At 36.7% G+C, this 22,186-nt stretch overlaps 1 protein-coding gene across 5 annotated transcripts in view; it reads right to left on the bottom strand.

The window, feature by feature from the left end:
• The window catches only part of LOC117578092 (neuropilin and tolloid-like protein 2), a 62,339-nt gene extending 50,378 nt beyond the window's left edge, over positions 1-11,961 (bottom strand). For all 5 annotated transcript variants that reach the window (XM_052008667.1, XM_052008668.1, XM_052008666.1 and 2 more), the window contains exon 1: positions 11,698-11,961. In XM_052008667.1, the coding sequence (XP_051864627.1) occupies positions 11,698-11,812 (115 nt within the window). In that variant the 5' untranslated portion in view covers positions 11,813-11,961. The remainder of the gene's footprint in view (positions 1-11,697) is intronic.
• Positions 11,962-22,186: the final 10,225 nt, after the last annotated feature.

Below are 22,186 nucleotides of genomic sequence, written 5' to 3' on the forward strand. Positions count from 1 at the left end.
TCAGTTGGGCAATTGATAGCAAATTTTTGCCTTTCATTAGATATTTGCAAGGGGAATTGCGTAAAAAGGAAGGGCAACAGTTTGTGGATGACGGTTTCCTTGATTTGACCAATTAATTTTCTACTCAAAATAAATGTATTACTTTTTATAGTCTGCTCAATTTTAACAATTTAGGCAATTAAAAATATTTCCCTATTTTTGTATAAACATTTTTTGTTAGCGTCTTTTTCTGCATTAAATTCATAAGCTTTTCTGAGATTAGTTAAGCTTCCATATTCAATACGTTATTTAACAAATAGCTGTTCAGCAAAAAGTTTACATCAATTACTTGAAAATATAGACAATTGATTACTTTGGAATATTTATAAATTCAAGACTCTTTTGCTGCCTTAAATTACAAAACAAAGTACATCAACTTGAATACATATTCAATTAATTTCATTTGGATATTTGCATCCATAAATATTTCAATATTTATAAATTCAATTTGAAGCCTCTTTTGCTGCCTTAAATTGCAAACAAAGTACATCAACTTGAGCACATATTCAATTGATTTCATTTGCATAGCTGCACACCTTTTGGCTGCTCTAGTTTGACATCATTTTGGGTGACTTGTTGAGCAACCCACGTGTGTATTTGCTGCGGTGCATCCGGCAGCTGTTGCGAGCTGTTGCTCGTTCTACTATCTCGGCAGTTGCATGGCGATATGAATTTGTTGCAAGTTTTCACGGCTGACGTGCCATTATTTGTAAGTGGCGGGCACATCCTTGAAAGCATAAGGAGGCAGCTTCAACAACATCATCTCTGTCTCTGCCTCTGCCGCTGTCGCTGCCTCCGCTTCTATCTAAGGTAAGTAGTTGCCGAGGATGTCGACTGCAATATGATGGGGCCACCAAGAGCACAACAATAACGGAGCGAGAGAGCAGACAAATGCATTTCCAAAGTTTGCTTTTCTACGACACGCGATGATGTGGACAAGGATGTCTTCTATTTGTATCTGTGTGTGTCTGTGTCTAGTATCTATAGATATATCTATATATACATGTCTATGTAGCTGTGGCAGCCAAGGCAAAGGCAAACACTTCTGGCAAGGCGCCGCGCGATCTGGAGATACTGCTCGTGTTGCAGAATTTCAATTTGCTCTTGCGCAGCACATAAATAAAATCTGTTTTATTATTATTTCTTCGTTGCCAACTTTGCCAGCAAACTGAAGGCACAGCTCAGTCTGTCTGCCTGTCTCTGTGTGACATTTACACGCCAGTTTGGTCACAATGCAACCTGATGTCACAATTACCCGACATGGCAACACGACTGCCAACTACTATTTATTAGTATTGTTCGTATTTTTATTCCCAGGTTGATTACCCAAAACTGACATTTTCAAGCGCATTACATGACATCGAATAATATTTGCAAATTTCACAATTACAACCAAAAATTCGGGGTCCTATTTTTCTGGGGGAATTGTGGTTCAATCAAACCAAACTTTTTGGTTGACACTGTTGACAGCCGCAGAAGTTATGAAATGATGAGCAAGGATTATCATCCAAAAGGGAATATTCGAATATTAATTTACAACAACTTTTGCTCAGCAATCAAACATTTTTTTTTGGTTTGTCATACGAGTGCGAAATATAAAAAATATATTATGCATTTTTGGCAACGTGCTCAACGAGGCGTTAACACAACTCAAATACAATTCCAATTGGCAATTGGCAAACTCATAATTTAGTTTTAGGCCCCAATTAAAAGTTGACGAAAAGCCATAAAATAAGAAATCAAGCAAAAAAGATAGAAATGTGTTAGCCCGGCTATTAAATACCTGTAAGTTATTGTGTTGATAACTTAAAATTTAACAAGTAAAAATGCTGCATCAGTGTTTACTCGCCTATGAGATACCCTCTACCCATTTTGACAAAAAGCCAAACAATGCAGTATTATTTTTAAGATATTCCAAATTATTATACCACAAAAATATCGCAAATTTGAAAATGTCCTTTTTTGGTATATTGATATATGTAGTACTATATTCAAAATATGCCATAGAGTGCAAAATATACCACATATAAAATGCTTCTGCGTTTGTTTTACCTTTTTTTCGCCTTTGACTGCCGGGCATTAATATCCATTTTTTTTTTTTTTGCAAGTTCATTGCTCGCGGTCGCTTTTGACAATCAAATGTTGTGCATCCCAATTGGATGCGACATAAACCGATTCGAGTATACATATATACGCTATATGTGCACATAGATGTTCAGTGATTCCATGATTTGTGCTCGATTTTTTCCTTTCTTTTTATTATATGTACTTTCTGCCTTTGCCCTGCGCTCTCAACTATTGACATTTAAACATTTGCATTAGAGAAATGGAGCGGACACATGTTGCAACTGGAATTAAGTTCTAGTGTCATGGGGTCGTTTGATTATTTGTCTGCAGTTGATAGTTGATATTTGTACAGGGTATATATATAGGCAGGCACATTCTATTTTTTATTAGTCAGTTCTGTTATTTTTGCATTATTATATTCGACATTGGTTGGTGTGCGTATATGTGTGTGTGTGTGTGTGTTTGCCATCAATTTGTTGTGCATGGCAATTGCAATTTTTGCAATTGGGAATCGATGAATTCCCCAATTGATATCGTTGTTCCTCCTCCTCTCACCGCTCTGCGCTCACTTTGCCCTACGCCTCTGTTGATTGTCAAACTGGAAAGGCAAACAAAATATTTGCTCGACCATAATTTGAAAGTGCGGTTTAGAGCGATGGGCAAATATGTATCAGCAAGCCAAAAAAGCAGTCAAGCGTGGTCACATAAGTATGATGACTGACTGTCTGATTGACTGACTGACGAACTATTTGATTGACTAAATGATAGTCTAAATATTGACAGACGAGTTCTCTCGCTGATTGATTACCTGAATCATTTATTATCTGACTGATGACTGACTATATTACATTGATTGATTGTATGACTGATGAGTGATTGACTGACTAAATGAATGGCTATCTTAATTATACATACATGAACAGACGAAGTATCTAGTAGATTGAATCCTGATCAACTCTCTAAATGGATATCTGATTAGTGATTGACTGACTGGCTGATTGAGTAACTAAATGATTGATTTACTGATATTACAAATAATGATTGAATACTTAATCAACTGACTAAAACACTGATTACCTGGCGAATAACTGATTGACTATTTCTTTGATTGATTGTCTGACTGATAACTGATTGACTAACTAAATGCGTGACTTGACACTAAACTTGACTTGAGACTAAATAATAGCTGATGAACTGTTAAGCTGCCTATCTGCCTTACTGATTATCTGACTAATGATTGACTGACTATTGCATTGATTGATTGTGTGGCTGATGACTGACTGATAAGCCAAATATTAACTGTCAAACTATATAGCTAATTGTAACCTGTTTGAACGCCTAAATCACAGATTATCTGACTAATGGGTGATAGACTATTGCATTGATTGATTGTCCGACTGATGACTGATTGACTGTCCGACAGCTGGAAATACAATAACTTTGCAATTCTCTACAGTAACAACTTTCCGTTGGTTCGCGTCGCGGCGACAACAATTTCCAAAATGGTTAAATTGAAATGAAATGCCTGACAATTGAATTGCGTCAAGCAAATTGAGAGCAGGGTTATGGCAAGGCCCAAAGGCGAAGCCCAAACCTCAAACTCAAAGGCAACTTTGCCGAGGCGAAAAAGCAGCAAACAGTTGTGGGGACGAGCAGCAGCAGGCAATGAGTGCTGAGTGCTGCTGGGCGATGGAGAACTTCATGACGACGACGACGACGGCGACGACGGCTGACGATGATGATGATCTATTAACCCCAACTGCGACCAAGTGCGACTGCCGGAGACGGAGTGCGTCGAACGTGTTTCCATTGCCGTGGTTTGCTACTGCTGCCTGCTGCTGTCGTCATTTTAATTTGCGTGAAAGCGCAAAAAGATTTCAAAATTAAATCACTGTGCAACAGGGACGAGGACACTTCCCACATTCTCTCTCTCACTATCTCTCTCTCCGTTGTCTCTCTCACTCTTACTCTTTCTCTTTCACTGCACCTGCAGTGTAATTGAGAGCAGCAGTATATGCAACGGAACGTTGAACGAATGAAACTCTTTAACCAGACATGAAACTTGCATCACGATTGAGCTCAATGATGCCTTCACTCTACACCGTCCTTAACCTCATCTTCTTTACTTCTCAGCAGAAATGTAGATATGCTGACAAACTTACAGTGTTCGTTGGCACATGTGATTAGGATGTTTACGCTTAGAGCGAGAGAGAGAGAGGCATCGAGAACTTTCTTTCTCTCTCTCGCTTTCTCGTGTACTTATTACATGTTTGTGCTAGCAATTGCAAGTTCTCATTACTCACAGCAGCAATTTCATAGCAGGTATTCTACGAGTACACAACTTGCTGCAGCAAACATAGTTTGTCATGTGATAATTATGGGCTGCTGTGCAACTTAAAGTAATTATCATTTTGGACTTTCGGTGCAATAAAATATGCAACACAAATTACAATTTACGATTTGGATTGTTTAAAGCAAAATATTGATTATAATCAAAATAGTAAGTCGACAATGAAAAGTATGCGTATTGCTACTATTGCATTTATAATTACCTTACAAAAGAAAAATGCAACAAAGTATGAATTACGCAAAACGATTTGAACTATTGTTATTATTAAACAAAATTAAATTATTAAATTATTTTCAGCCCAAAATTTTAAATGGAAAATGTTATAAATTCGAATTTGAATGTAGTAATTGAATAAATAATACACAAAAATGTGAATAATGACAAAAAAATAAGCTAATCGTAAGAAAGAGAATAACTAAATAGCAACTATAACAATCTGGCCCTTCTTTACATATTTTACCAGACTCGCGTTTTGAAGAAACAAGAAAAAGTCAAACACTTCGCGTTTTGCTGTAATTTGTTAAACGATGCGTGTTTTCTCCATATTTCGTTAGACCTCCGCCAAAATGAAAGATAAATTGAAAAATCTCCCATACCGATGCCAGGACTTTTGAAAATACACGTATGTTATACAAGCTTGTTTATTGATATGCGTATTTGATGTGTGTTTGTACTACAAATAAACAGAAAACTCGTCCGGCGGTAGGAAAGGAAGATGATTTGTTTGTTATGTTTATTTTTTTGTAATTACCAATCCATGGATGGATGGGTGGAATGGAATGGATGGAGGCCATTTGGCAATGTTTATTCGTCAGCTTGTGAAGGCGTCTATCCATAAATAAGCACATGGCTTGTTTGCGACGCAAAAATTGATAAATAAATGCATGGCTAAGAATAATAGCCGCAAGGATTACCAGCGGAAGAAGAAGAAGAAGAACAACAACAGTAACAACAACAACGGCAACCCGGCTAAACAGCGACAGCAAGATGTAAAAGAAATAATAATAAGGAGGAGGAAAGTAGGTAGAGTTACATATAAATAAATAAAGAGAACAGCGCAACATTCTGTCTTGCGTGCAGGAGCGCAAGGAGCCCGAAGGAGTCTAAGGGAAAGGCGAGGGGAGAGCGTGACAGGTCGTGGCATCGTGGGATGGACGCATTGTTGCCAACTTAGATTAAAAGTGATAGCCAGCAGCGCTCGCGGCGCGCCAATTGAGAAAGCAATCACAAAAACGCACTGAGGCCACGACGCAGAGATGGTAAATAACAAGCTGCCAAAATGGATACAAAGTCACAACCTGCAGATACCTTGTAAGGTAGCAGGTGAGTAGCATATTAACTGAAATTTAAACAAGTTAGATAGATAAAAAGACTGAGTGTGCGCGACTGTGAGATATCCGGTACATATTTTCAAACAAAGTAAAACATTTTAAAAGCCGTATTAGCGAGAAAAGATATCAACTTAATATACCGAAAAAATACTGAAATATATCAAAATAAGTAAGAAAGGTATGGTCGAGTATACGCAACCCCACAAACCAATTAATCAACCAAAAAACTACTAAAATATACCAGAAAAAGTGACTAACGATTTTGAATAGTGCGATATTATCGAGAAAGTATGTCAAATTATAATACCAAAAAATACTGAAATATACTAAAATAAGAAACTTATTTACAAACTATTTTCTACTTAAGTAAAAGAATACGGTATTTTTATAAAAAATGTGTCATATAAATGTATAAAAAATACTAGAATATACCAAAAGAAGTAACTATCTATTTTCAATATTTTGATATTATACACCGAATTGTTATACCAAAAATACCGAACTATACCAAAGACTATACATGGTATATTGGTATACTATTACATTCAAAATATACCATAGAATACATAATTTCCGATATTTCCATCTCAACTGAAAAACTTATATTTTTACTTATGCCCATCATTGCATGATGACTCTAAGAATAGCATGACAACATATTCTCTCTATAAGCACTAAATGCAGGGTATGAGAAAAGGGATAAACAGCAATAGGAATAGGAGCATAGAGAATTGCTAACGTAAATGGCAGAGGGAAAATGGTGATGGCAAAAAGGGAGCAAAGATGAGCGACAAAAAAAAAAACAAAAACCAGCGCAAAAGGAAAACAATTTATAATTGAAATCAGTGTCAAGACAGCAGCAGCAGAGAGAGTGAGAGGGATAGAGAGAGAAAGGGAGAGACAGTATGTGAGAGGGCGAGAAAAGGAAAAGCAAACAAGATGGAGGACAAGCAAGAGCAACAACAAGAGCTTCAATGTTGATGCAGACAGAGGCAAATGCAAGCCATCCGGCACTTAAGTCGACTGTCCAACGCAAGACAAGAGGCAGCTCAAGAGAAAGCAAAAATGCAGCTAAAATTAGAGGCAATAGCAAATGCAGACTGGAGCACAAAACGCAAAAAACACAAAAAAGAAGAAACGAAAAACAAACACACACAGAGACTACAAAATATATAGAAACACAAATTAGCTAATGTTAAATACATAAAGCCAATTCGTTCAAGTTCTGCAAGCTGATGTTGCACAAGTCAAGGGAAGGCAGCAAAGACCCAGGCACAGATATGAGTCCCCAGAGAAAAAGAGAGAAGGACCGGGGGGCAATGCGTTGTCGTCGTCCCCTTCACAGCAATTGGGTCAGCTCACATTTGGAGCACAAAATGGCAAATGCGACGAGCCGTAACAGAGGCATTAAAACTGCTTCAAAAATTATTCCAGATATGCTGCTGCGCATCGAAAACTCTTTCCTTAAAGCCCATTCTATTAAATTAGCGAGCGAACGTCGTTATGCATTATAAAATATGTTTGCCACATCCGAAAGCGTTTAAAGTTCGCTGCTGAACAAAATTGTTATTACTTGTCTTCAAACGAAAAAGACACTTTATAATTTATCCATTTCCTGTCTAGTTTTATGGCAAATATTTGATTCTGATTTCTGCGCATTATTTATGCCAACACTGGATGGATTATTATAAACTGGGATACCAATTTAATTGAGTAATTAAATTGTGTGCGTGTGTGTCATCAACGATATTTGTATAGGCTTATCTAATGAGCGACAACAACGAACAATTGTCAAAGTCATTAGAGATGGTGGATCGAAAAGTCTTATTTAACTAACTGGCATCAAAACGTTGACTCGCTTGCTACAGCTTCCAAGTGGGCAATCAGGCACTTGAACCCACTTCAAAGTCTGCGGTTCCTTGACAACACAATTTCATTTGTTATATCTATCAAGTGGAAAGCAGCTGTGACCAGAAGATGTTGCTTTTAATTAGACAAAACCATTTCAAGCCACTTCTTCGACTGCCATCAATCCATTCAGTATATACCGAGTATATTGTATATACTGTTTTATACTTTGCTCATCAATTTGAGGTGAGGGAGCGTAAAGAGCTTGATAATCCTTGGAGCATCCACCCTCACAATATCAACATATGGCGATAGAGTGTAATGAGAATCTGGTTCAATCAATCAATTAGCCGAGCAAAAGAATGTGCTACTAAGAAACGAAAGAAAGAAGGCGCTAGACAGCAATTAAGATTAATGGAGCCATTGAACCGACTCGAGTCGAGAGTACTTCATGTTGGAAATGTACTCGAGTCTGCTGTTCAACTAATGAGGTAATGAGCAATGAACAGCAATGAGCAATGAGCAATGAGCTAACGATTGGCTGAGCCTCAAAATGTGCACAATAAAGACGCAACTTTGACCCATTCACTGAATCGCTGATTGACCATTGATTTATGGTTGGGAGACAGACAGACAAATTGCTCTGATGGCCATAAAATATTAATCAAAACAATATTTATTTATGCAATAATTTCGCGAGTGGTTATCATCAAAACACTTTGCGGTCTTAAATCAGTAGTTAAATTAACTTCATTCGCATTTGCACTCGCATTTGACTTGATCAAAATGATTGAGTCAGCTATTTTTGTAGTGTAGTATCGAGCGAGCGGAGAGTCCATATTTTATGGCGAGGCAAAACAATCCCGGAGAGCTCAGCATTTGTTGCTGTTGTTGTTGTTGTTTCTGGACGAGTCTGGGGCTAAACGAAAGTGCTTAGCCACTAATTAATGACCACTTTTGGGAACAGTTGGCAGTTTCTAATTTCAAATAAATAAATAAACGACAGAGAAACGCAATGAGCAATTGTAAGGACCTTGCTGCTAGTTAATCCCCCTCCTCTTCCACACACCTCCCCCCTTCGGAACACACGCAACACCGAACGACACAAATAGTCGGACAGACGGGCAGTCGTCAGTCGTCGTCTGGCGACCGACAACCGAGAACCGGTTCGGATGGAAGTGAGTTTCCAGAGGCAACGAACCAAAAATGTTTGTTTGCCTATCCAGCTGAATTTGTTGTTGTTGGATTCCATTGAAAATCCAAATACATTGCAATTTGATTAAGCTGGCGAGAATTTCATTTCGCATTTTAATGCAAATTTAATGACATTTTATTTGTATTTATTCCAATTCAATGCCAAGGACGACTCACTGTTTTTTTTCTCTCTGGCGTGTAGCTAAGTTTTGCATTTTAAATTTTTGTTTGAAACAGCGTGGGAGAACCAGAGAGAGAGAGAGAGAGAAAGAGAGCGCAAGCCACGCCTCATTTCCGCTTGACTGACATGCCACACGTGTGGCATGAACAGAAAAAAACCGAAAAAAACGAAATTTTCCATTCAAATTCCCTTGCCAAGCGAAAAGATCCGAGAAGGAAGCCCCAATCTTTACAACTTCTAAGGCTTGGAAATTATTCCGGTTTTAGTACCATTTTTCATGTCAAAATTATTCAATTATTAGTGAAGCGAAGAAAAGCCAACAAAATTTATACATACACGAGTGTGCTGCTGTGTGTGCATGAAAAATGCGAAAAGAGCACCCAAGAATGCCAAAGCTTGTATTGTTATGGACTTGGCCATACTGCGTATACTTAATATTGAGATAATTATTGCAAAAAAATATTTGTTGAACTTTACCTTGCTTAAATTGCGTAATCTTTAAGCTCTATGCTCTAGTTAACTCATACTTTTTACTTCATTTTGTATGACATTGTGCTGTTACGTATACTTGATATTTTGGGAATTGATTTTTAAATATATTTACACATATAAATCTTAGGTAATAGCGATAGTCGAACTAAAAAGAATATAAACCTGTCGTCAATATATCGTACAGCCAAATATGCTAGGGATTACGCCAAAGTAAAGCACATGGCGTATACTTAATATTTTCACTAGCTACAAAAACTTTTGCAACTTGCAGCGCTTATGAAAACAATATATTCGTAATTAATTTACACTGGCAAAGTAAATAAACTTACACAGCTGGCATGAATTAATGCCAAATAACATGACGTATACTTGATATTATATTGAAACCAATAAGACGCAAAAATTAATGTACTTTCGCTCCAACTGTATTTACAGGGTATGCATAAAGCCATGTTTATCTGTCCCTACGTGTGTGTGTCTGTTTGTTTGTGTGTGTTTGTGTTCGCATAACACTCATCGGATGTTTTTTGGTTGTATGTAAACGTAAATTTGCTTTTGTTCCCCTAATTCGTAGCTGTTTTGCTGTCGCCTGCAGGCTGTTGCGTTCAGGTCGCGTTTTTGCCATGTATTAATTTTCAATTATGATGAAATGTCAATCCGGCCGAGCATCTGCTGCCGCGTCTCTCACCCGCCAGCTGTTATCAATAATGAAAAGAGGACAGGGAAATCTTTTCGGGGGGCTTGGTCAAGAGCGTTGTTGAGTGTGGGCTTAATTGTTGGGCTACAGGTTAATTTAATGCCCCAAAATAACTGAGCTGAGCGCTGAGCACTTTTGCTGTTTTCCTTTAACACCGTTTTGTTGTATTTTGTCCTTCCGCTTTTATTGGAATTCAAATATCAAACAAAATTTTTCATTTCATTTATGGGCACGAAATGTCGATAGACATTGGCATTTCCTTTCGGTTTTTTTGTCCACCATTTCATCACAAACATTTTTTATGCACTTCAAGCAGAAATCATGAAACGCTTTCAATGTTTGCAATTAACAAGAGTAAAAAAAAGAAAAAAAAACGAAAAAGAAAACTCGCGCACACATATTTTGTTGACCCTTTGGAAAAACTCATTTAAAATCTGAAAAAAATATTCGAATTTCGATTGACAAAAAGCAAAAGCAGCTCATTTTCAGTGTGCGTTAAATACAATATTTTTTACGCAATGAATTAAATGTTGGTATCATTTTGATTTTTCAACTTTAAACGTTCATTTATGTAATGCATTTAATTCAATGAAATTTTAATGGATTTTTTTTGCTTAAAATTTATCACTCGCTGCATTTAAATGAATTTGCACTTGTTATGGCACAAAATATGGTAATATTTCAGTGTAAAACAAATATTTGCTTGGCCAAGCAAGTAATACACATAAAATTTCATGCTATCTGAGTGTGTGTCTAGTAGTTGACCAATTTGGCTGCTTGCCACATGCGACAATTTTTGCAATGAGGGGGAAAAAAGTTTTCTTTTCCACGTCGCGACCTTGACTGCATTGCAATGCAATTGTCGGCCATTTTGGTCACACACACACACACACACATACACTTGTACACTCACATACATAAACGGAGTCATAGCAAAAAGTTGTTTGGCAAAGTTTTTGAGTTGTTTTTATATGTTTGATGCTAAAATGCGAGTCAATTAATTACAGACAAGCGAGAAAACGCACACACACAAGCATATCCATATATGTACGTAGCAAAAGAGTGGGAGTGTGTGTGTGTGTGTACGTGTTTGTCAGGTTCTTTTGTGTGGCATTCAATTTGGGACAGCTGAGTAAATAGAGAGGAGCAGGCGACATCATCACAGACATTGGTCGATATTTTATGGATGCCACACACAACAAAACTCAAATGAAAATGTTTGCATTTTATTTCAAGGCAGTTGGAGACATCTCATCCATAGATAGATGCGTGCCACAGCTGTATGTGTGTGGTTGCATAAATAAGGATATAAACGAAGGGCTAATGAGGTCAAGCGGACAGCAATGGAATGCTTTATATTCGACACTCTTACTTTTGCCATAAGTCGAGCCACTTATCTCAATTGTTGCTGCGCGCGATGACTGCTGATAAGCATCGCTCTCTCTCTCTCTTTCATTCTCTTACTGGCACATTCGTTGTCTCACTCTTTTGCACTTACCATAAACAGTCTGGCCAATAATTAGCAGTATTAGCAGCCAGCAGCAGCTTGACTGGGGCACAGGAACAGCAGCAGCAACTGAACCACCTCTCGACCATCTGCTGAGTCTCCACATTTTGTCTTCTCTTCTCTTGCTCTCCTCGTCTCTCTTTTGCCCGCCACTTCGGCGTTTGCCTATTGTTCTTTTGCTGGCAACACACACACAAACACAGAGAGAGACACACACACCTGTGTCTGGCTTCCGCTTTCAGGTTTTCAGGTTGTGTATCTGCAATGAGCAAAATGTTAAACAAATAAATTAAACTTGTTTCATTTAGTTCAAGTTAAAGAAAAGCACAAAATAAACCAAGTTCTCGACTACAAAAGTTTTTCCAAATGAAATGCCAAGCAAATAACGCCGCTTTACCCAGTAATTATTGCTACACTTAACCCCATTTATATTTGGCCCACTGTGTTCACCCTTTTCTTCAAGTGGGAAAAATTCAACGTACTCCTCGTCGACGTCGTCGTCGTCGTCGTCGACGGTACAAAAATTTAATTACAATCGCAATATTATTGTATTTTGTTTGAGCGAATGTTGTTGCCAATTTCGAGCATAATTTGTAAAAGGCTTTTTTTGTGTGTATTTTTCGGTTGCTTGTGCAAGTTTCTAAAGTGCCAAAGTGGCAAATGAGCCACTTTAGTTGCCTTATTGTGTGTTGTAAATTTAGTTGTTAATATATATAATTATAATTTAATATATAGTTGTGTGAAAGAACTGTGTAAATATATATAAAATTCTTTTTGAGCGCTAACATCCGGCAAGTTGGGTTATTTCCTTTAATTTTAAGTAATTTGTTAGGCAGCGACTTTTAATAAGTAATTCATCGCAACATACATTTCTTTACATATGTTTTGTTTATTAATTAATAAGTGGTTGAGGCGTAAAATGTTTCAATTAGTATATATCTTATTCACTATATATCTTATCCTGTATATTTAACAAGTAAGAAAGCTACAGTCAATCACAGTCGAGTGAGATACTCTATAACTATACTAAAAATTAATACAGTAAAATACTAAAGTATATAGCGAAGACTATATATAGTATATAAATATAGAACTTCATTCAAAATATATTATAGAGTACAAAATATACCGATTTAATATACCACAAAATTACTAAAATATGTACCGAAGAATATATTTGGTATATCTATATAGTATTAAATTTAAAATATACCAAAGATTACAACATTTTCAGCCAAAACAACTAAGAACCTATTGCACTAGCCTCTTTTAGACTCAGTCGCTGATGAGTAGCTCTGCATGTCTGCATTCATTAAATCTATTACATTTTTGTATTACCTTATATTGCAAATTTAAATGTCTAGACAAAGCAATGCAAGACCTAACAAGCCTCAATTTCTATACATATAATATTATGCGATGCATTGCAAAAATTGCAACTAAAATAGAATAAACACCTAGCGAAGTTGCTTTAGAAAACTAGCCGAAACTTATCAATTTTTTGAAAATTTATTTCACTTCATATTGACTAGTTTTGCTAGCGAAGTGATTTACAAAAATATCAAATAATATATAAAAATAATTACATTGTTCGTATTATTTGTTGCAGTATTTTTGCTCCTACTATTTGTGGTTTCAACTTTCAACTCTTTCGGTTCAAATTTAGTTGGAATTCAAAACGCAATGAGTGAGTGATTTGATCATTTTGATGCATGCAAAGGCGTAAGATACAGTTATGATTGGCTTACAAAATTGCATAATCGAGCTGTGCTTTAAATTGAATTGCAATTTGATTTCATTTGGTTGCTCAATTTTTGTTTTTTTTTTTTTTTTTGGTAACACACTCTGGCCTCAGGCTATTTGGCTGCTATGTAATTTAGTTTTTGTGTAGCAGGTGCCACGTAAAAGAGAAAATTGTGAGGTGTTACCTGAGAGAGAGAGAGGAATAGAGAGTGAGAGAAAGAGATAGCTAGGTGGCAGTATGTAGTCAGCCGGCACCTGCCGTTTGACCCACATTGATGACTTTGGTTTTAAAATGCGGCCAGTGGCGCCATAAAGCATGACCCAATTGAATTGTTACGCTCCGGCTAATAAAATTTTATGTGCGGCTATTATTAGGCTCTCGTGTCTCTCTGGCTCGTTGCCCTCTGGGCCGCGTCCCCAGTGTGGCAAACAATGCCACAGCAGCATCAGCAGCAACAGCAGCAGCAGAAGAAGGAGGAGGAGGAGGAGGAGAAGGAGGAGTAACAACAGCAGTAGTAACAACTATACATTGTCACTTACTGATGGAATGGGTAGCAAGGGGATGTACAGGAGCAGGAGCAGCCAAGGAGAGAGACAGGAGAGAGGGAAAGGGGAAAGGGGAAAGAAGGCAGATGGCTAGAGCCCTTTACTACTTGTTTTTGCGGCTTTTTGCGATTTTGCGAATCCGAATCCGTATCCGTATCCGCTGCCGAATTCGCAACCAGCGCGAATCCTGTTTTTACTTGTATTTCGCTCTCCGCCTCTTTTGTATTTTACGTGTTTTTTTTTTCTATCTATCTATCTCCTTTAGCTACTAATTTTTTTTTTTGTTGCCGCTTGAGCCGAAACTAATTTATTTCCTGTATTGATTTTGCGCTCGAGTCGAGTTGGCGTCCAAAATTTATGCATAACTTTGTCCTCATCCTTGTCGTCGTTGTCGTTGTTGTTGTTGGTGTTGTTGCTTTGATATCAGACACTTTGATTACACGCCTCAACAGTGCGCTCTCCTACGCGAGTATGTGTGTGTGTGTGTGTTTGTGTGTGTGCCTCGAGGAGGGGAGTGTGGGTGCATGTTTTTCGAATTTTTTGCGCTTCGCTTGTCTTATGCGGCTCGTGGCGTTAAGTACTCTGCCACCCACGGCATTTGCATAGTGCCAGACAAGCAGGCGCACAATCCATTTGGCTAACAGCAGCCGCCTCTTCTTTTTCCCTTTTTCCCTTTTTGTCCAAGTGCTGACCGTTCCGTATTTTGTCCTGAATGGGGCATAGCGTAATGTAATGATACCCTGTATATAGCAAAACCATCATAAAGTTCGGCCATCTGCGCTTCGCTCTCTAAAGTATTTACTGCCGCGCCTCTAATGATCCTTGAATTATGACTGCTTGTTCACAACATTCACTAATGAATTTATTTGCCACTTCAATTCGTTGTTTTTGGTTTGTTTGTTCTTGTCTTTTGTATTTCAATAATAAACTCGCAAACTGTTCAAAATATTTACAAAACAGTTTTTATGGTTTAATTGAGAGACTAAGCAATAAACTCACAGTTTTCTTCAACTTACGAGAGAAAAGTAAATAAACATTGAATTAAAAATGTTTGTTTAAAATGAGGTTAACTTAGTATATACAAAATTCTTGATTTTATAAAAGCATAAGTTTCTGGATTCTTCATACGTTTTAGAGACAATTTCTGAAATGAATTACTACTATATTTTATTTTATACAAAACAATATTTTCTATATCATTTTCCCTTCGGCAAAAAAATGCTTTGCAAAACAAAATATAGTTATGAAAAATATAGCATCTGGCTTCAATATGTTTTCTTTCGAAATTTCATTACAAAATATATGAAATTTATCATTTTATTAGAAAATTTTTAAATTTTCAACGTATTCTTTGGATTATTCCAGCTGAATAATTGTAATAACAAACATTTCAAATTCAACTCTTTATAAGAAAAATGTTACTTTTATATTTTTTGATTCGTTATTTGATTTAATTTATTTTGAAAGAAATTATTTCCATAACCAAATTAGAGCTTAGAAAGATTTAGTATTTCCATTAATATTTCACATACTTGTAATTTAGCTTTTTATAAGAGAAATTTAAAATTTTAAAATTATTCCTAAGATTACTCTAAGTTTTTTAATGGTTGCCTTTTTAATTGATTACCTTCCATTACTTTGGATTTCAAATTTATTTTTTTTATTTTTTTTTTTTATATCTTTAGAAAGATTATTTGTGCAATTCTTTTTAACGTGTGTTTCTCATATCAATCTTATTTTGGGAAAGCTGCACATAACTTTAATTAGAGCAATAACTGTTTGGGAGTTTACAGACAACTTCGTGCTCTGTGTGACTGAAGAGGCAAGCTAATCAGCAAGAACTCACTGCAAAAATATTTCAAGTTTATGAGGCAAGAGATCGCAGCGCTTTGCTGATTAATGTCCATAAACCTTTCAACTGTTAAGCTACCGCATCCTCAATAAGAGAGAGATAGAGAATGAGCGGTGGGAGGAGAGGGAATGTAGTTCCATCAATTTGCCATAACCCATGCTTATGTGTGACATATGCTCATGTCTCACACCTCGCCCACGCCGAACGCACAGCTGTCGTGTTGCTTATAACGCAGACGACACCGCAACGGCCATAAAGTGTCGTAAAGTGCATTAGAGCGCACTTGGCGAAGAAAATGTCGAGAGAGCGAAAGGGAGAGAGACAGTAAACAGCAGAGGGAGCGCATAAAAAAATAACTAACCGGAAATCAGCAAAGAGTAACGAAAACAACAACAACACAAAAGCAATGCAAATGCCACCCTCTTGAAAATGGTAAAGAAAATGCCTTGCATAAATATTCATGCGCCCACAACAAGGAGCGAGAGAGAGGGAGCGAGAGAGAGAGAGAGAGAGAGGCGACTAACACCTACGGCAACGAGCCATGGGGCAAAGGCGTCGCTGATTCCGCATACTTTATGCCATTTCTGATTGTTTATTATTGCGACATACACACGGACGGAGCAGCAGCCGCTAGCCAAGCTGCAACGGCATGTTGCAGAGGGGCAACAGCAGACAAGGAGAGGGGGAGAGGAGGCAGTGACGCAACGAGAGAGGTTCCAGCTGCCAAGGCAGAAGGCATTTAAATGCCTGGGAACATTTATTGGCGTGTTTTACGCGCCATAAACTGAAATTCATAAACATTTTATGCACTACATGTGTAAATGTATCTTCGTCGCTCCCTCTGCAACAACATCTCTCCCTCCGCTCTCCTCTCCACTCCTCTCCTCGAGCTCTTTCTTTCTCTCTACTGACTGCAAACTGCATCTGCATACATGAACAATTCTTTTGGGCCTGCCAAAAACGAGAGACACATTTTTAGCTGTTAGTCAATGCGAAAGTTAAAAAAGATGCCCAAAATATTAAAATCACACATGAATTGCGTGGGCGACTCGTAAAATACTCTAAGGAGAATGTTTACATAATGATCAAAGAGAATATTGATAGATCATTTGAAAAGTAAAATATGAAAGTAACTTTAAAATATCCATAAATAAATAAGGGTAAATGTTTAAATAAAGTTCTTGATTTACCAAAATATTTAAAACCGATTAGTGATTGATCTTCAATTTCCATCCTTGAACGCTTTTAAACATTTATAAAATATATAAAATCGACTAGTGAATGAATTTTTTTTTATTTTATCGCTTTTAAACATATTATTGATTATTGATTATTTATTATTACTTATTAATTTTACTATTTGAATAATCTTTAATTTTAACTTATTACGTATTTTATATAAAATGTAAATAATTATTATTATTTTTTAATTGTGTCACAACTTTACACATAGCTTAATATATTGACAAATAAAAAATAAATTATGCTTCATAAATAAAAATTTGTTACTTTACAATAAGAAGACAGTTTAATTAAAAAAAATTAATTTACCACACGTAAATCATTTGAGCTATTTTTTAAATGGTTTAAAAATATCCACAAATAAATTAACTTGTATATATTTTAAATATTTAAAAGTGATTAAAGAGTGAAATTAATTAAACCAAAAGAAAATTATTTAATTTAATTTAATTTATATAAAATATAAATGTAATATTATCTAAATAAATTAGCGTCTAACAAATAAATAATGTATGTATGTCGTAAAGAAGACAGTAAATATATTAAGATACGATAGTTAAATTAACATGACCTTTAGAAAATTAGAAGATTAGAAAATTGTTAGTGTTAAGAATTAAGATTGAATTAAGAGAAATCCTAACATACGACGTGTTGGTATATTCGGTAATGGCGAGGTCCGAGCGAGAAAGCTATTCGGCCTGAGTGGCATTGTTCTCGAAAGAAGCCAGTAAAAAAGAAGAAGAGACACGAGACACAACGTCACTCGCTACACTTTACAATAAAAATAATTGAATTATAGAAAACTATAAAACTATAATAACAATTGCTCTCTTACCTATAATGTCTTATAATATATTGTGTTAGTTATATTATTGTACTATAGAATTTATATTTACACGCAATTGTACTCACTAATTAAAATCAAAATAAATAATATGCAAAATGCACTTCACAAATGTCACCAACTGTCGCACACAACACATATGCTCGGTGAACAACTTGCAGTGGAACATTTTGGGTGCTGCAGCGAAGGAAAAGCATAAAACAAAAACAAAAGTAAACGAAAAACGAAGAAAAAGAAAAGGTAGCATACTTATGTGCGCAATGCTGCAGGCATTGCGAAAATGCGGCATAAAAATTCATTTTATGGCTTGCGTTTTTATTGCCGCTAGGCATTGTTTCAGTGTCAGAGTCCTTCGCTGTGACCCGGTAATTGTAACAAGCGTTACAGTTGCTGCGTCTTCTTGTTGTTGTTCTTACACAAAATGTTGCGCATACGCCGCATGGGCCTCATGCATATGCAAACGCCACAAATGTCGCAAAGCCAGCAGTAGCAGGCAAAGTGGCAAAGTGGCAACTGGTGAATGGAAAGTAGCAAGTGGCAAATGGTAAGTGGCAAGTGGCAGGCAGCAAAGTGGCAAGCAGCGAGCAGCAAGTGGCAAGTAGCTTGTGTGTGTGTGCGTGCCACTGATAAGCGCATTATGAGCTTGAATGGCTTCGATTGGCATTGCCATTGTCCTTTTTGGCATCTTTGCTCATTTTGTATCGCGTTTGCAGTCAATTTTGCCTGAAAGGCGCGATAATTGCCTTCAAAGATATCAACGCACAGCAACAATACCAAAAAAAAAGGTCAAAAGGACAAAGGCCAAACACACACGAACTTAACTATATAAAAGTGTATATAGTATATCAATACGAGTTTATATGTATGTAGTATTTCCGTAATGCAGCACCTGGCCATTCAATTTCAAAAAAGGAAACGGCGAATGGGCAACTCGACTCTCTCTTTTGTGCTATTTCATTGCGCACAGGCCATGAAAATTGTTTTCATTTCCAATTATTATTTTTATGTGCATTCATTGTCTCGCTCGGCCCTCCTTCCCCGTTTGGACCACGCATGTTTTTATAGCCCAACGCTGAATCAGCAGAAAATCACAAGTGCCCTTCAATGTACTTGATTAATTTGATCAAGCTTCAGACAAGAGTTTTCCTCCATCGAAACCAAAAAAAAAAAAAAAGAAACACTCCCACACACTCGCTCTCAACTCCAACTCCATTTCCATTTCTATTTCCGTCCGTCACCTCCATTGCTGCCCGTCTCCATGTCAATCTTCTTAGCCTCAGCTCTATCTCAATTACCTTCTTTATATTAACAACAAACAGTCTTCTTGTTGTTGCCCGACTTGGGCATGACTTCATGCCGCTTACGTGTCGCATATGGAGGGGCGGTAGCGCTGAATAGAATTGAAACAAATTTGAACATACCCCAGGCAATAGGCAATGGCAATGGGATTGCCACACAACTCGAAACATAGAACCCCAAAACCAACTTCACACATCTACATAAAGCAGCAACAGCAACAGCAACAAAATCAGAACATCAGTTGCTGCTGAAAGGGAATGAAGATGGAAATGGGAATGGGAATGAGGTTTGGGACATGAGAGAGACCATTGCAAAGACAGTGTTGACAGTCGCCTACACTCGTCGCACAGTGTCCGCCATTGAATGCTAGGTGAAAATGTGTTTCACACACAAATAAATTAAGTATAGAATGCAAAAGGCAAAATGCCAAATAAAATGCTGTACAACTGTGAGAATTCATTAAATAATTAATGTGTATTGTTTGCGTTGTGTTTTGTTTAATTTGTTTCAGTTTTATGTGTGTGTGCCAGTAAACTAGATATATTTGCAATAGTGAGTGTCATAATACTTATGTGCAATTATTATTATTATGGCCAAATCAATGTGTGTTTATTTTTTGGCGATTAACTGGGGTCGTCAATTTCGTATTTTCGCTGCTTATGAATTATGAATTAGTCAAGTAACCAAATAAATCATGCGAACGTTGAAAGAAGTGTCATAAATATTTTAACGTTACAGTTGAAAAATTGAGAATATTTTAGTTAATGAATTGAATGCAATATTAAATTATTGAGGGAAAAGTAAAGAAGTGTCATTAATAATTTATCGCATTCTGAAATCGTTGGCGTTCACTTTTATTCAATGATGATGATATTCTAAAATGATTGCAAAGAAAATACTTATCGTATTGTATTGTAAGTAATAAGGTTGGTTAATAAAATGATATACAATAATCGTACAGAAAATGTATCCTTTATTAGAAGACTCACATATTTGTAAATCCTTCTTTATTTTCCTTGTTAAGAATTATTCCTTCACTTTAGTTTTATATGTTTAAACTATGTTTCAATGTTTAAATTCAATTCAATTTGAATTACATTCAAAATATATTAGATTGTAGTACTATATCAGTATACCAAATACAGCCTTCGGTATATTTTTAGTATTTTTGCGGTATATTACTTGGTATACTTTGAGAATAATACCGAAATGCATTGCTTTTACTTAAAATGGGTATTTCACAGTCGAGTACACTCGACTGCAGCTTTCTTGCTTTATATATTTTAACTACTTCGAACTTCAGCAGTTTCTTTGCATAAACTTTTGCCAAATATATGTAAATGCTTCTCTCCCTAATTGTATTAACTCAAAAAGCTGTCACTTTCATTAATGTTAAGTTTCCTACACAATCGCTAAAGAGCTAGCTTTACTTTCTCAATTTGTTTGGCCACCCGTCTAGCTAATCCACTTGCTGAGTTGCAGATTGACTGACAGATTGCGTAGCTTGGCACCACGGTGCGCTCAAGAGGCGTTGAAATTAGCTCGTCCTTCGTCGACGTCGACGTTGTCGTCGCCAGCATTTCAAGTGGCGCTAGATAAATGCTGAATTCGTGTCTGGCGGGCGCCCAACATTATTTGGTATGGATGGTAGGTGGCAGCCACCCCAATCGGGTGAGGGGGGGGGGGCTGTTTTTGGGGGCTGTTTCGGGGCTCCGCCTCGTTGCCGCGATGGTAACACGCTTTAGTGCACATTAAGACTTGTTTACGAATTTGCTTGTAACATGAAATTAATTTGTAAATTTAAAGGTTGCCAATGGGGCGCCATCAAGCAGCTCCAAAGCACAGCACAGCACAGCAGAGATAGAGATATAGAGAGAGAGCTAGCATAGACACAGCAAAATGTGGTGAACAAGACTGCGCTGAATAGAATTGACGACACATGCATACGCAGTTTAATTATTTGTCGTACGTTTGACATCGTGACCAGGACAACAACAACAAGCATGAACCCAACCCAGTCAAACCAACCAAAGCAAACCAAACCAAACCAAGCCAGGCAAAACAGTCAACCAAGCAGCCAACCAACTGTTGGCTCTCACTCATCACGCCCATTTGGGAATCTGGAATCTGATGCTGGTGGCAGCGAAGGAACGAATGAAAGACAGGCTCTGCTTGCGGTTCACTTCAAACTTGTCTTCCATATTTTGCCTTCGCTTTCCGCACTCCCATTCCTATTTGCACTGCCTTGGAGTTATGTTTTTGGAGAGAGTGCACGCATTGCAATTTCCTTCAATTTGTATTTCAAGCAAATGGCAGTGTGGCATATTTCAAGACAAAGACTCTAGACAAGCTCGTACACTCGACGAAAATAATGCTGTCATATTTTATGCTTCAAATTTAACACGACAAAATTGTGCTTCATGTTTAACATTCAAATTCATTTGTGTGCTCAAACTAGCAGATAAAAGTGATATAGTTTTATGAAGAATGTTAATAAACAATTTAGAAATGTTGAAGACTGAATAAGAAATTGAATTATATTTAATTTTTAAATTATTTACCAGACAAAATTGTAAAAGATTTTTAATAATGTTGATCATTTAATTTGAATTTAAAAAGTATTGAAAATATGTTCTAAGATATGTTGCGATTAATTTATGTATATATGTAGTTCTCGCCCATTAGCGATAATCTCAAAAGTGTCAAACTGTTTTTTCTCTGCGCTTTTCTTTGCTTTGCGCATCATCGTAAAGGTTTTACTGACCACTCAGCTGAATAGTAAACGTAGCAATAAAATGCTAATGGCATATCACTCACCAAAAAATATGTCAGAAGAGAAGTGTGTGTGTGAGTGTGTGTTTGTGCTTGTGTGTGTGCATTAAAAAGTTGAATTTTAATTCTTAACGAAGAAGTTGGACGAAGTGTTAATATTACAATGGACATTTGGCATGAGG

Source organism: Drosophila albomicans, chromosome X (assembly GCF_009650485.2).
Source record: "Drosophila albomicans strain 15112-1751.03 chromosome X, ASM965048v2, whole genome shotgun sequence".
In the NCBI taxonomy this organism is placed as follows: Eukaryota; Metazoa; Arthropoda; class Insecta; order Diptera; family Drosophilidae; genus Drosophila; species Drosophila albomicans.